Source organism: Prunus mume, linkage group LG7 (assembly GCF_029339155.1).
Source record: "Prunus mume cultivar Tortuosa linkage group LG7, ASM2933915v1, whole genome shotgun sequence".
In the NCBI taxonomy this organism is placed as follows: Eukaryota; Viridiplantae; Streptophyta; class Magnoliopsida; order Rosales; family Rosaceae; genus Prunus; species Prunus mume.
Window position 1 is genome coordinate 1,179,623 of NC_142704.1, and position 14,030 is coordinate 1,193,652.

General features: G+C 36.6%; 2 protein-coding genes across 5 annotated transcripts; one reads left to right on the forward strand and one right to left on the reverse strand.

Moving 5' to 3' along the window:
• Window positions 1-1,136: 1,136 nt before the first annotated feature.
• Window positions 1,137-6,475, reverse strand: SAY1 (Ubiquitin-like superfamily protein). 3 transcript variants are annotated; one of them, XR_016128510.1, is made up of 12 exons: window positions 6,143-6,356; window positions 4,864-4,934; window positions 4,128-4,755; window positions 3,952-4,035; window positions 3,754-3,869; window positions 3,472-3,682; window positions 3,148-3,348; window positions 2,936-3,067; window positions 1,992-2,073; window positions 1,775-1,918; window positions 1,630-1,686; window positions 1,137-1,414 (listed from the first exon to the last, which is right to left on the reverse strand). XR_016128510.1 is itself a non-coding variant. In XM_089055719.1 (11 exons), the coding sequence occupies exons 1-11, from the start codon at window positions 6,224-6,226 to the stop codon at window positions 1,307-1,309; spliced, it is 1,836 nt and encodes a 611-aa protein (XP_088911845.1). In that variant the 5' UTR covers window positions 6,227-6,475; the 3' UTR covers window positions 1,137-1,306. The 3 variants fall into 3 exon arrangements, 2 of the variants coding, with proteins under 2 accessions (XP_088911845.1, XP_088911846.1); XM_089055719.1 differs by lacking the exon at window positions 1,992-2,073 and having other exon boundaries at window positions 6,143-6,475; XM_089055720.1 differs by lacking the exon at window positions 1,992-2,073 and having other exon boundaries at window positions 3,952-4,032; window positions 6,143-6,355.
• A 2,220-nt stretch (window positions 6,476-8,695) lies between these two features.
• LOC103337438 (GPI transamidase subunit PIG-U) lies at window positions 8,696-14,030 on the forward strand. 2 transcript variants are annotated; one of them, XM_008240595.3, is made up of 14 exons: window positions 8,696-8,940; window positions 9,067-9,114; window positions 9,206-9,266; window positions 9,578-9,610; window positions 9,812-9,936; window positions 10,328-10,462; window positions 11,094-11,170; window positions 11,362-11,624; window positions 12,263-12,319; window positions 12,423-12,591; window positions 12,726-12,783; window positions 12,868-12,953; window positions 13,034-13,090; window positions 13,376-14,030. In XM_008240595.3, the coding sequence occupies exons 2-14, from the start codon at window positions 9,099-9,101 to the stop codon at window positions 13,469-13,471; spliced, it is 1,233 nt and encodes a 410-aa protein (XP_008238817.2). In that variant the 5' UTR covers window positions 8,696-8,940; window positions 9,067-9,098; the 3' UTR covers window positions 13,472-14,030. The 2 variants fall into 2 exon arrangements, with proteins under 2 accessions (XP_008238817.2, XP_088911847.1); XM_089055721.1 differs by having other exon boundaries at window positions 8,772-8,940; window positions 9,542-9,610.

The window sequence follows — 14,030 nt, forward strand, 5'->3', positions numbered from 1 at the left end:
AATAGCTTAAGTGACCAATAACAGTTACTCATGATTTAGGTCATAGGCTCGAAGTTCCCACCTCAATATTATTTGTATATAAAATAAAAAAATTAGCCTAATCCATGTAAGTTTGCACGCGGTGTATACGAAAGCTAGTAAGACTCATGATATGGTGGGATGAGAGAGAGTTGGGAAAAAGAACAAAGACATCAAGTACATGGACGTATGGAGAGCAAGGCAAATAAATGTTACTAGAATCTCCACTTGCATAGAAATGGTACAAGCGTAGGAGTAGTTGGTTTGGCTTTTACCAAGCCATATCATTGATCTAGTTGAAAGAAAATCATTCCCAAATATGCCTTGAACAAAATTGGATCCGTATAGGCTATGATTCTGCTAACTCCCAAGAACTCTTTTGATTTGAAATGAAAAAAGTAAAAGTGTAAAAAAAAGACTGTTAAAGTGTTGTTGCTAAAACCAAAAACACATCAGCAAAACGAACTTGCTGCGAAGGCGAGGCTGGGAACCTGGAAACAACGATCATATTCTCCCACACCGAAAGTATAATGTCTTATGGCCCTTTCGTTTTACCCTTTACCCTTTACTTTCTACCTATTCTACTTTCTACTTTCTAGAAGATTTTGGATGCAGATTTTAAAATTTTGTTTTTTCAATTGGAAAAATAAGATAAATCAGTCTTGGGAACAGATTTCCATTTTCGGGTAAATAACAATTCACAGTATGAACAACATAACAAGTCATATAGTGTGAAATAAAATGTGATGGAATTTTATTTCATTTTAGCAGATACTTTTATTTATTAATTTTATAGGAAAGATTCAACTACTGGAATTGGAAATTTCAGCCCTACCCTCAATCCTGGTTTGTAATTCCCAATCCTCTTATTCGTCATCGGGTAAGCTCGAATTGGCTCGAGCTTCTTAGCTGCATCTGAACTGGCTCGAGCTTCTTAGCTGCATCCGAACGTTAATGCAGTTGTAGCCGTTAGATCAATGACTCTACCAAGCTACTGGGATGTGCTCGCATTCAGTGCAAATTCATTCGGTAGAAGAACCCCTAATGTAGTACCACGGTCACAATATATATCATTCCCCAAAACTCATGAACAACACACCACTGATGGAAACATACAATGACCATAATTATTCTCCCTTTTAAATTTGATTCTGCCCATGTCCTCAAATCCATGTATGAAGTATTTCATCCAAACACCCCCAAAGCAAAAACAAAAACCAGGATTTCATTCACAATATATGTAGATAAATTAAAAATGTTCTATGGTTCTACATTTTGGAGTCAGCTACTATATCAACTCCAAAAACAAAGCTTCTTGTTTGCTGGTAAGGCCAACTTCATTCAATGTCAAAGCACTCTCTCCATCGCTGAAAGCACGCCTAGGGAACGGCCTCACCTATTGCAGCAACATAAATAAAACCAAGCAGAATAAGACATAAGGTGCAAACACAAATATCATCTCAAAGTTTGTTTAGGATTTCTAGCATTCATATGCAGTTGTGCTCTTTTTTCTCCATGAACAGAGTTTAATTGATATAACAATTTGCAAAGATTGAAGATACGGGCTTTACTGACACTTCGGGTATTGAATAAAATGCAAACTTTACTCACCACTCTGTAAGAGCCGGGTTTGACTCTCCTGCCAATATCAATGAAGTTGAAAAGAGACTGCAATGCAAATTACAATCCGGTTTAGCAAAGAGAGTGTGCAAAGAGATAATGCAGCTAAAAACAATAACCTTCACAACAATTTTACCTGCAGCTTGTCTGTCTTAAGAAATCGGCGGCCATGGCGGCTGCCATCTGGCATTCGCACCATAAGGTTTACAGCATTCTCATCATTTGATGCTGGTTCTTGAGGGAGAGTAGCTTCTTTTGCTGCTAATTGCCTCTCCAGTTCCTGCAAGGAAGAATCATACAGAATGAAGATGCAAGTAACTTCGAAACATAAATCCACCAAGACAAGGAGTCACCATTTCCTGCCCACTGAGAATGAGCAACTAGTGTCCCCAAAAAAAATTGAGAGTAGGGCCCAAGTATGTGTCTCAGTACAAACTACAAAAGTCAGTGAATGCATAACTGTCAAATAAGGGTAATACTCGCCAACCATAATTAGGATTTATCAGACCATCTGAGCAGAAAAGTGTCAATGATCATCCCAAATAACCTATATCCAGCATACTATCCTGAAAATAAAATACTAGAGCCAAAGATGAAGACAAAAATTTCCAAAATATGTGTAGTCTTCTTTTATTCACACTCCATAATAAACTTAGTTATCAAAGTAATTTTCCATCTGAAATAATGTTAAAGTCTGTATTTTTATTGCAAAACGACACCTACAAAAATTTATAAAAGAGTGGCTCCATTTCCATACTCATTGCTCAACACACCCCTAAATTTCTAACCACTCCTTGTAACATTCTTCACTTTTTATTTTATTTATCAATTTCAAACAATGAAAAAATTAAAACAATAAAAGATAAAAAGTAAGAACCACTGGCAGACCATCCCCTGTTGCCAGGCCGGCCACCAGCATGATGCTGGCTGGTGGGTTTTTCAAATTTTGAGGATATTAATAAGAGAAGAAAATAAAATATTCAAGTGACGGGGTGGGATGAGCATACAGAGGGTGGGAATAGGGCCAATTTTTATAAAATTCACAAAATTAAAAAAATATATATATGAACTGAGAAAAATGACCATGTTTGGAGCTAAGTTAATTAATCATACAAAATACTACTAATGTAGAATAATTTAACAGGAAAGAAAAACTGATGAATGCAAGAGTTAAATGTATACATACGCATATATATATATATATATAGAGAGAGAGAGAGAGAGAGAGAGAGAGTCACCTAACCAACATTAAATATTCTAAAACTAAGACGATGCAAATATATAAAATATACAGTACCTGCTCCTCCTCAAATTTCCTCTGAGATTCTTCCTCTTTTAGTCTGTCTTCTTGACGACGAGCTTCAGCTTCCTCAATAGCCTTCAGTTCCTTTTCTCTATCAGCTTGAAGTGATGCAAGATATTCATCATCCTGCATGTATCAAGTTAGTAAAACCATTAACACAACTTTTGGCGCACAACTTTTAGAAATTTCATCCAGTATTTAAAAACCTGTTGTTCCCGTATCAACCGCTGCGCTGTCAGAGAGGGTGAAGGAGGACGAGGTGCTGGCCGGGGATACGAACTCTCAGTTCGCATAAACTGATGAGGTGCATAGGGAAGGCGATATCCAGAACCTTCAGGAATTCCACCAAACATTGCAGCCTCAAGCATCACTGCTTCATCATGCTCCTCTGAAGAAATGCCTCCCCACTTCAATTATAAAGAATAATTGAAGGTCAACATTTAGTTGGTGTAAACATTTACTAACATGATCGATTAAAAATAATTTCGAATACTTATTCATAAATTATAATAACTTAAAAAGAAAGATACCTCATCAGTAGGGAAGACACTTCCACTGTGCCTAGGATGATTACCCATATCCTGCTCTCCAGGACTTGAAGGTGCGCTATCCTCAGTAGCTCCAAGGTCTTTGGCAGACTCCACAGAGCCAGAGGACATTCGCCTGGACCTATGTCTGACAAGAGGCTGCTCCTCCACGTCTTCAGTTTCATCTTGGATGGATGAGCTTCCTCCTTCCAACCTGGATTCACTCAAAGCACCCTCATCAGAAATGATGTGTTTAACACTTAAATAGCAACACAAGATATATACCTTCCGTTTGGTGCCGTTAATTTTCCCAGCTCCACCTCAGCTGCCTTAGAAGCCCCCATCTCTGATGGGCCAACATTTTCCCCCTGACCACGCAATGCTTTCTCTTGCTCTGCTGTCTGGACTCAGTTCATGTCAAACGACACACTATGGATACCAATAATAATAATAATAATAATAATAAAACAAACAAAAAAAAACCTTCAATGACAATGAAACCGCATGTGCAAGTTCAGGATCCTCTAGGTGAGGCCGCCTTTGCTGAGGCTCGTTATCATCAAACTGCTGCATCAAGATGAAATTAATCCAAAGACAATCTCAGTACTAGAAAACAACAAACACGAGGTCCAACCCAATAGTGTAGGCTTGTCACATACAGTTGGTGCAGCAAATAGTTGATTTTGTTGGCTTTCTTCAACTTCACGTTTTGAAGCCTCGATGGCAGCTCGAATCATTTCTTCTTCGATATCATTGCTATAATCCTGTGGATCATCAAATCGAGGAGCACTAGGTCCAAAATTTCGGTGATGAGATCCATCACCTGAAGAAATATCTTGTGGCCCACTGCCTTGTCCAGCCTGAACAGTTGGGGCAGCTGGAACATCATCATCTTCATCATCAATTATAACAGTCCCAGGGATACCATCATCATCTTCATCATCAATTATAACAGTCCCAGGGATACCTGGGCCATATGCATGCGCTGTTCCAGTGACATCGTCAATAGTAGGAGCATGGCCAGAATGGCTGGAGGGATTGCCATCATCCTTGACTTCTATGGGGATCTCCCTGACCTCTCTTGGATGAGTAACAAATGGTGCACGTTCTCTAAAATCTGACCCACTTTCAAATATGCTGCTACCAAAGCTTGGATTAAGAAGAGAAAATGGATTTATATCACGGGTTGCAGATAGAAGTGATAGAGGATCTCTCCGAGGTCCAACTGGAACTGGATCATCAATATCCATCAAATCATCTTGAGCTGCAACAGGTGTTTCATGCACACTGGACATGAAATGATATCAATGTTAAAGCCGGAGATAAGTTCCAAATAGTTGATGATGTATCATACTAAATATGTTAAGAATGAGTAGCAGCAGATGAAAAGCATACTTCACTGATGTGTTTCTATCTCCTTCAGTAAAATGTGCATTCACAGCTTCATTGAGATCGCCACCATGCTCCTAATTGCAAGCAAACACAATGGAAGAAGATCTATAAGAAGCAATAAATTGGCCAACATGCTAAAGCTTTTTTCTTTTATTTATCTATTTGTTTTTTAGACTTAACCCTCTAATAGTCAAACAAGAAAGAGCATCCTCAAAAATCCAAGAGACTAAAACACAAAACTACTCTAATAAGGATCTAAATAGTTCACTTGTAAAAGTAGTTAGGTATGCATCAATCATAATCTATATGAAGGCTGTAGCCTGTATCAGATGGAGCTGAAGTGAGTTTTCTTGCTCACCCCAAAGCATTCAGGTTTATCCAGCCACAACTCCAGAAAAATTAGTTGCACTTTAGATACAATTAGATATATTAATAGGGAAAATTATATTCCAAAGGTTTCAGAAAGGTTAGACTCAATCAAGTACAAAAGAAGCTAACCCTGCTGTAATTTCTACTCCAACTAGTTGCAGAGATATCCACAAGGCCAACTGAAGTGCACACCTTGTTCATTGCTTACCATTCAATAGTTACCACTCTATTCACTAGTGGGTCTAACCAAATACACTTGACCAAACTTTCAACACCCAAAAATTCTGCAGGTACCAGTACATTCACAACCCTTCTATTTTGTTTGGTCAAACAATCAATTGTACAAGCCAACCCTTCTCCAAACTCTATATAACAACCTCGACTGTTGAACCGTTCAAAGAGAATACTAAAAGCATAAGTCTTTAACTGTATAACAGTAATCTCATTGTCCTAAAAAAAACCATCTATTCCTCTATCCAATCACAACGCTTGTAAAATTCTTCAATTTTTTTTTATTACGCTTGAGTAGTGCAAGTAACACCCTTTCAACTTTAAATTTCCAAAATTATAGCCCACCATTTAACTGTAGTTTACATAAACTACAGCATAGAGCAGTTGACGACTAATACCATCAAATAGCAACCGAAGCAAATTCTCCCTTCATCTAAATATACCAATACACTGAAGCAAACAATACCATCCTAACAAACTAAATCCCATATTTAAATTTCAAAATTCTCAATAAAATCAATCCAAATACTCTTCAACTAAAATTCCCAATTAAAACCCATTACCCCAAATGCAATAAAAAAACCTAACAGCAACATTACGCTATTTAACACCTTAAAACGGAGAATTGAATCGGCGATTCTGATTACAACCTCATAATTGAATTCAGGACATTAAGAGTTACCTCAAGCTTTTGCACGGCGACGGCTTCGGAAGCGCCGGTGATGCTGATAAAGGTGTCGATTGCTTCCTGATTTGGCCTCGCCATGGAAATTGCTACAGAACTTCAACAATTCTTGAGCTCCGATTTTCAGTGTTTGTGTTGGGTTTTATGAATTTAATTTTTGTTCAGAGAGATGGAAGTAAATTAGTAATAGATATTTATGTGTGGAAAATATTGGCTGAATGTTATGCGCTCATATATATAGTGGGGAAGTAAGGGCGTGTTTGGAAGTCGGTTTTTTGGAATTAAAAAGAATTTAAAATGGTGAAATTGCTTTTGGGTATTTTCTTTTCCATTCTTCCACGTCTCTCCTGTATGGAGGGTAAAGCATCAAAGACACATCACACAAGCACAAATGGATGACTTGCTGTCTAAGCAGCTCTAAAGGAAGAACGTCATTAACATCAACTGCGGTTTAGTAGAGAGATTTACATACAAACCATGAGTTTTCTTTTTTCTTTTCTTGGTTCAATGGCATGTGGAGTTTTGAAAGAGAACAAAAATTTATTTTGATGAGGGTTAGGGCCTTATAAACATTTTTATTACAAGCGTGTCGAATTTTTCACTAAAAACTTAATAAGTTGTGGCCAATAGGGTCTATCTCATTGGAAAACGACCTTAATTTACAGACTAAAGGCCTCATGTTCGAACCTCATGGTATCTTGGTTGTGTGTGTGTGTGAAAAACACTCATCTCCTGTAATTTAAACTATCACTTGTACTAAAAAAAAACTTAATAAATTGTGAAACAAAGGAAGTTATTTGGAAAACCATGCTTTCTATAGAACACTAAAAAGTACTTTTATAACTCATAATAAACACATTTTCGTTTGGAATAACACAAAAGGCTATTATGGTTAAATTTTCAAATAATTCAAAATTGTCCTCATTTAATAATATAAAAAAATTGAAAACACAACTATTTCATTTTAAGGGCACAAATACGTAAAATAATAGTATATAAAAATACAAATTACTAAAAAGCAAAAAGGAAATAAGAGTTCATGTCCACTAACAATTCTCTATAAATAAGTATACACAACAAAAGAAAATATATTGACACGAGGATAAATTATTCATAAACACTAACCAACCACATCATTAATAATAATAAAATTGCATAAAAGTTTGATTAGTTATCATCACCAACCCTAAGCATTTTATCATTAGAGTTATAATCCTTTGTGCATTTTATCCTTTCAAGTTTATTTTTTATTTTTTATTTTTATGCATAGTGAAATATTAAGGGTTTAATACGAAAGGAATTGTATTAAAATAAGTCAGCACTTTGATGTTTGATCCCTTTCCAATGTAACAAAAAGAAAGTATTATTCTTGGCTTTTTTCCCCTTTATGTTTCTTTAGAAATATTCAATTAATTTGACTTCCTTTTTGTGGAAACTTAGTTATGAATAAATATTCGGTATATTGCGGAATTTTTATGTTCAAATGATTGGGATTCCATTCCAACCTTTTTTTATATTTTGTTATTTCTCACCAAGAAGAAAACAAAACAAAAGAGATGGTATTAAAAGTGGACACACAAATGATAACGATGGTCACATGTCTAACAACCCCAAACACTGCGGCGACTTCAGCTTTTCAAACTCACTGCTACATTTGTCCCGTTTCTGCCTTCTTCATGTTTCTTGGTACAACACTAAACAACACTAGGTCGGTCTATAAATTTTGAGAGTTTTATACGAAACTTAAATTGAGACTCTTATACTGACATGAAAGCACTATATAAAAATAAATATGGGACTTGGAATCCACATGTCCAATGAAATTAGAAGGGCCGCAAACCAATTCCACTAGTTAAATGTGTAAATATGTTGCGCATTCACATATATTGTATATATACACAAAAAGTAAATAAATGAATTTGGGATTTGATAGAGTTATTCATATTTCAGCAAAATAAAGAAAAAAAAAACTTGTTTAACAAAATCTTCAAGGGTAAATTGCATTTCATGCTAAAATGGATTTTCTACTTTACAAATGGCGGAAACCTCATATGCCAAACCACAGCAAATAGACCCCATGGCCATCCTATCAAACGACACTCGGTGAGGCATGCGGAGCCCCTCACCTCCTGTCCCCAACCCAAAGACATTCATGCCGATTGCCCGTGAGGCCCCTTTTCGTTCAAGCAAATAATTCAACTATTTACAGACATGTGTCGCCACCTCGTGCCGTGTTTTGAAGTCCCACACCAAAATATTATGAAGAGTCTAATTACATCTCATCCCATACTGAACATTTTTTATCGGGTTGGGCTGAAGCCTGTACGACATATTTTGCTAGATTTTGTTTGATTACTTTAAAAAAAGGTATATGAGTTCGGATTCGGGTTAATTCTGGCGGGCAAGACCTCAACTCAATCCTAATTCAAAAGTGATCCAACCGGCCCATTCGGGTTAACACCACAACGGGTTGGGTTGGGTTCGGGCATACCAAGTTGACCCGACCACACTTGCACCCCTCCAATACACACAACAGAAACGAAGCCGTTTTAGGCCTTACAAACTCGTCTCCCTCTCTCCCAGTGATCACGCTCCTAAAAACACAGAGCAAGGCTGTAAGAAAAATGGAGGTGAAGGAGGGCAGAGCACGAAGAGGAACAAGCAGAAGCAGGGAAGGTTCTGGACATGGGTTGCAGCATCAGTGTTGTTCAGGCTCATTCTCATCTACTTCCCCAAAAATCTCAACCTCTCTTCTCGCCCCGAAGTCTCCACCCCTCTCACCAGCCTCCGTCGCCGTAATTTCTCTCTCTATCTCTATCTCTCTCTCTCTCTCTCTCTCTCTCAAGCTTGCTCAGAACCATACCTTCTCAACTTTCGGCTTCTATCTCTTTCAATTCAATTGTTGTTTCTTTTTTTTTCAGTGGCTGAGGGTTACTGGTTGAAGCAGTCGTCAATGTCTCCCTATGCAGGTTTCTCATTGCTGGTTGTCTATCTTCTTATATAATTCATGTTTAATTTTTCAAAGATTGTAATTTTTTTTGTTCTTTACTGCTTTTGCAGGATCTATGTACCACGGATCTCCTTTGTTACTCTCACTTCTTGGGCCACTCACAGTCAAAAGGTACCGCTTCAGCTTAAGCTTTTTCCTTTTTCAGTTTTGTTCCCATTAGCATCATTCTATGTGATTTATTTTGAACCATGTTTGGTTTCGTTAGTTGTTCTAAGACTCTAAGTTTTGGAATTGGAGGCCCAACTGCAAGTTCCAGTTTAAATTCTCTTCCATTTTCATTGTTTGATAAATCATTTTTTTTAGTTCAAGAAAAACATTGGTTCAATGAATGCCCCAATTAAGGAAATGTTAAAATCTGGTGCTGGATTTTGTTTTTCCTTTTTCAGTTGGTAATTTGCTGAACATTTTAATTGGTGCTGCAGAATTGAAGGGCAACCCAGTCATCTTCTATGCAGGTAAGAATTGTCTTTTACCATTTTCTTAGTTCTCTCTCTGTAGCTCAGTACTGCCTTTCAATAAGTTCATATTTATTTTGTATAAGTTTGTCATATTTCATGTTCCAATAATTTAGAATTCCCTTAATTTTCTTCTTTCATTGGTTGACTTATTCCGAATATGTAGTCAGGCAGTTGATATCGACACATTCTTGGGTACAGTTTGGTTTTTGTGGTTGCAGATATATTGAATGCAATGCTTATTCGTGCTACTGGTCAGACTCTTCAGGTTGCATATAGGCAGAGTTTGAAATCACTAGATCTTGATACGATATCGGAAAGCATGGGTAATTCTAACATTTAAAGATCAATATACTTCTCTTTAGTCCTGTTTATGGATAGTCATATTTGATTGTATGAATTCCCCTAATGAAGTCTAAATTGTTATGCAACAAAGCAACTAGGTATCGATAGATGCAGCTAGTATATCTGGTTGTCTTGTTGAGACACAATTTTTATAGATCTAAAATTTGGAATCTTAACAGACTGGCTTTGCCTGAATGGCTATATGAAATCATTATAATTGACTTATAGTTATGGGCATATGCCACTTTGTTGAAAAGCTTAACTTTTGATCTCATTTATGTGCATCATTTGTGCAATTACATTAAAATGCAAAGCTTTGCCTTCCGCATGCCATTCACAGGCTGATGCATGGCTTATATTTGTTGTTTTCAGAGGTCCTCTCTTCAGGAGATATTGCTGCTCTTGTGTACCTGTGGAATCCTTTTACAATAGTTGCATGTGTGGGTTTGTCAACATCTCCAATTGAAAATCTAGCCATCATATTGGCCCTCTATGGAGCATGTAAACGTAAGTTAACTACAGTCCTTGTGATTTGGCAATTTAATGTTTCTTTTAGGTTTTTTAAGACTCTTTTAAGTATTCTTCTTTCGAAACTTGTTTTTGTCATTTTGTTCATGAGAATGTTTACTTCCTTAAAAGGATCATATAATACACTCCACTTGGGTTACAAGATTCCTGGTTTCTGGTTTAGATTGTATAGGCACTCATGTGATAGACATTCTCCATATAAGTCCTTGCCTGTATATTGTTGTGAGTTGTGACAGATTATAATCTATTACAGAAACTAACAAGTTTTGGATGTTTAAATTTTCATTTTAATTCTAGTTTTAGCAGTATCACTGGACGTCCCTACTTAAGTGGTAATAATACCATGCAAGTTCAGTCACATGACATCAGCACTCCATTTCATGGTAGAATAATATTCTGATTCTGTGTGCATGCTGACACTTTCTCAAGGAAGACATTCTTTCTAATTCCGTTTGATGATATTTGTTTGTCCATAATCAGTATGTTTTGAAGTGAGATATTAGCATTTGATTTAGGGATGGTTGAAGGCACATGGGGAACTTTTTTTGGCTTATGCTCTTCTTTTTAACTTTAACTTCCTTTCTGATATTGTTCTTCTGATGAACTGTAGGAATGGTTCCCTTGGGTGCTTTTGGATGGGTCATGGCAACACATCTGTCTCTTTATCCTATGATTCTCATAATTCCAGTATGCCCCTATTTTCATTGACTTATCATGTTTGATGTAATTATAAAAAAAATTGTGCAATTCTTCAATGAAATTATGTTTCTTATCAAAAAATAAAAAAATAAAAAGAATTTTCGTGCAACATTTGAAATCTATTTTGTGTGTTTTCTTTCTCACTCATGCATATTGACAAATATTTAATCTTGTTCCAGATAATTCTTTTATTAGGATATGGTCCAGATACTCCTAGGAAATTGTTGCTGATGAGGAGATATGGTAAAGTTGAAGATAACTCGTCAAGTGATAGTTGTCAACAACAGGAGAAAGTTATTAATCAATCAGACCTACCCAAAGTTTTCGCTTGGAGACCTGCCATGCTTTTCTTGTTGTGGGCTATTATGTGGTCAGTCTATGTGTTACTCCTTTGTGGCATATCTGTTAAACAGTATGGTGGTCTCTGGGAGATGTTTGAAAGGTATCAACAGCTCATTGTACATGTATGCATTTCCTTATGCTCAAATATTCTAGATGTTTGTGCAAAATAAGATATATATAAAAAAATATGTTGAAAAGGAGAGTTCTCATTTCTTAGGCCTAGTAACAGAGTGGACTGATCAACCATTACGACTTATCAAAGTTCCTATGTGGTTTATTAAAATATCACTAAAAATTTCAGTTCTATCTAAGAAGTTGTTGTACAGCTCTTAAAGGTCATCCAGTCCACATGTGAAAGTTGGAATAAGTAAACACTAAGTCAATAGAATTCCATATGAAAATAAACTGAGAATAAAACAAACTAAAGATAGCACAGTTTTCAAAGCTAATCCAATTTTCCTGAAAAGTTTGGTCAAATTAGTATGCGGTCAAGATCAGCTGCATATAGACTAGAGCTCTGCGCAGGATGTCCTGGTGTTCGCTATGGTCAGTGCTAGTATAATCGATTCAGAGCACTTGTAGCCTATAATTAGGTGAATGGCTCACAGAGTAACCAAATGGGTATTAGCATTAATTGTTGTACTTCCTCTAGTGCGAAGGGTTGCTCCTAGTAATTGTTATCTTATTGTTAAATCAGTAGTCTAAATTGTTGCTAAACATTGTGGCTGGTTTTTGCAGAATGTATGGTTTCATTCTTACCGTGCAAGATTTGTCTCCGAATATAGGTGTCTTATGGTGAGACCCAAATTACCTGTACTGAAAGTGGATTGTGGTGTAGTTAAATTTTACTTTTGAGGCGTGGCATGAATTTGATCACTCATTTAATATTTTGATGCAGGTATTTCTTTGCAGAGGTCTTCGATTTTTTCAGAAATTTCTTCCTGATTGTTTTCCATATGAATATTCTCTTTATGATATTTCCATTGGCCATACGGCTGAAGCACCGTCCCTGCTTTCTTGCTTTTGTCTACATCACCATCTCATCAATGCTTAAGTCTTATCCTTCTGTAAGTTCTCGTTTTTCTTCAGAAGTTTTCTATATTTTCTGGTGCTGCAGCTAAAGTCTTCGATGCATGTTTCTGAAGTTTTCAATAGGCAGCCTGATTTTTTTGTTCTTCCATTGTATTACAATTTTGTTTAGGTTGGGGATTCAGCTCTGTACTTTGGTTTGTTGGGCTGGTTTGTTAATGAACTATCAGGCAAGTCAGTTGGTTCTCTTTCTGTTCCCTTTATGCATTTGACATGGTTTGGCATCTTAAACATTAAATTTTTATGATATGCAGAAATGCAATTCTCGTTCTGCCTCTTCAGTGTTTATGTTGGGGTTTCCCTCCTTAGCCCTGTGATGCACAACCTATGGATATGGAGGGTATGGCTCTCTCTCCAGTTGTTCTGAACTTTAAAATGGTTATAAGTGTTTCTTATAATTAAGGACTTTCAAACTTGCAGGGCACTGGCAATGCAAATTTCTACTTCGCTACTGCAATTACTTATGCTTGTTTGCAGGTTTGTGAACTCTCATCAGTTATTTCTTTGCATCAAATGATTCATATAAGAGTTTCAAAGGGAGAAAAAATGTAGCTTCCTTATTATATAGTTGATTCACGGGATGATTTCTGTGAAATAAAACCATGACAGAAAGTCATCACCCCGCTATATCCACTTTGACCCTTATGTGACTTAGTCTTGTTAGCCTGATCAACCAATGGCTGATTCGCAACTCAATGAATCTGTTAATTTATGGTATTTGAGCGTATCTCTCTCCACTAATGTGTGCTCTGGACCATGCAGATGGTTCTGGTAGTTGAAAGTGTAAGTGCAATGCTCAATCATGACCGGAAGCTAAAAAAGTTAACCAATGCAAAGCTTCAAAATGGAAAATCGTAATCAGTTTTTAGAAATGAAGTTTGTCTCTGATCATTCAGCTTCTCAGTATACCCTTGCATCACCAAGAATAGCATCAGCGCTCAGCAGCGATTCTTCTTTAAACTGCTTGCACGCAAGAGTTCGAGGCTGTGTTATCAGGGATTAGAAGATCATCACTTCTTTTGGAACACATGTTTTCATCAGCATATCCATACGGGGTCTTTATATCTTCTTTTCCATTTTAGTTTAAGGTGGGGTTTTTCGTTAACGGGATGGATTTGTACAATCGGATACAATATTCACACATTTTTTTACATTACTCCTGACGCATACACAGAGAGATTATTGTCTTCTTTATCTTGTACTTAGATTTCAAGTTGTGAAAAAATGATTAAGGGTAGTAATTGAGTCATCGTGTTGTGTTCAACACATCCAGATTCTGAACATGGTTGAGTTTGCAGTCGCGGTTCTTCAACAGATTGTTACGGCCAGGACCAAACTGACTTAAAAGGACAGCAGTTTCCACTAACATGTTTATGCCACTTGAATTTCATTGTAAAAACATACTAATGTTGCTGTT

Bases quoted from the DNA above. Each gene is read 5' to 3' on its own strand.
- LOC103337438 (XM_008240595.3), top strand. The intron at 12,320-12,422 runs GTGAGACCCAAA...ATTTTGATGCAG, and splicing joins CCGAATATAGGTGTCTTATG to GTATTTCTTTGCAGAGGTCT. The intron at 12,784-12,867 runs GCAAGTCAGTTG...TATGATATGCAG, and splicing joins GTTTGTTAATGAACTATCAG to AAATGCAATTCTCGTTCTGC.
- SAY1 (XM_089055719.1), bottom strand. From the start codon at position 6,226: ATGGCGAGGCCAAATCAGGAAGCAATCGACACCTTTATCAGCATCACC. The intron at 3,870-3,951 runs GTTTTTTTTTGT...AACTGAGTCCAG, and splicing joins CGGTTTCATTGTCATTGAAG to ACAGCAGAGCAAGAGAAAGC. The intron at 1,687-1,774 runs GTAAAATTGTTG...TTTGCATTGCAG, and splicing joins TTAAGACAGACAAGCTGCAG to TCTCTTTTCAACTTCATTGA.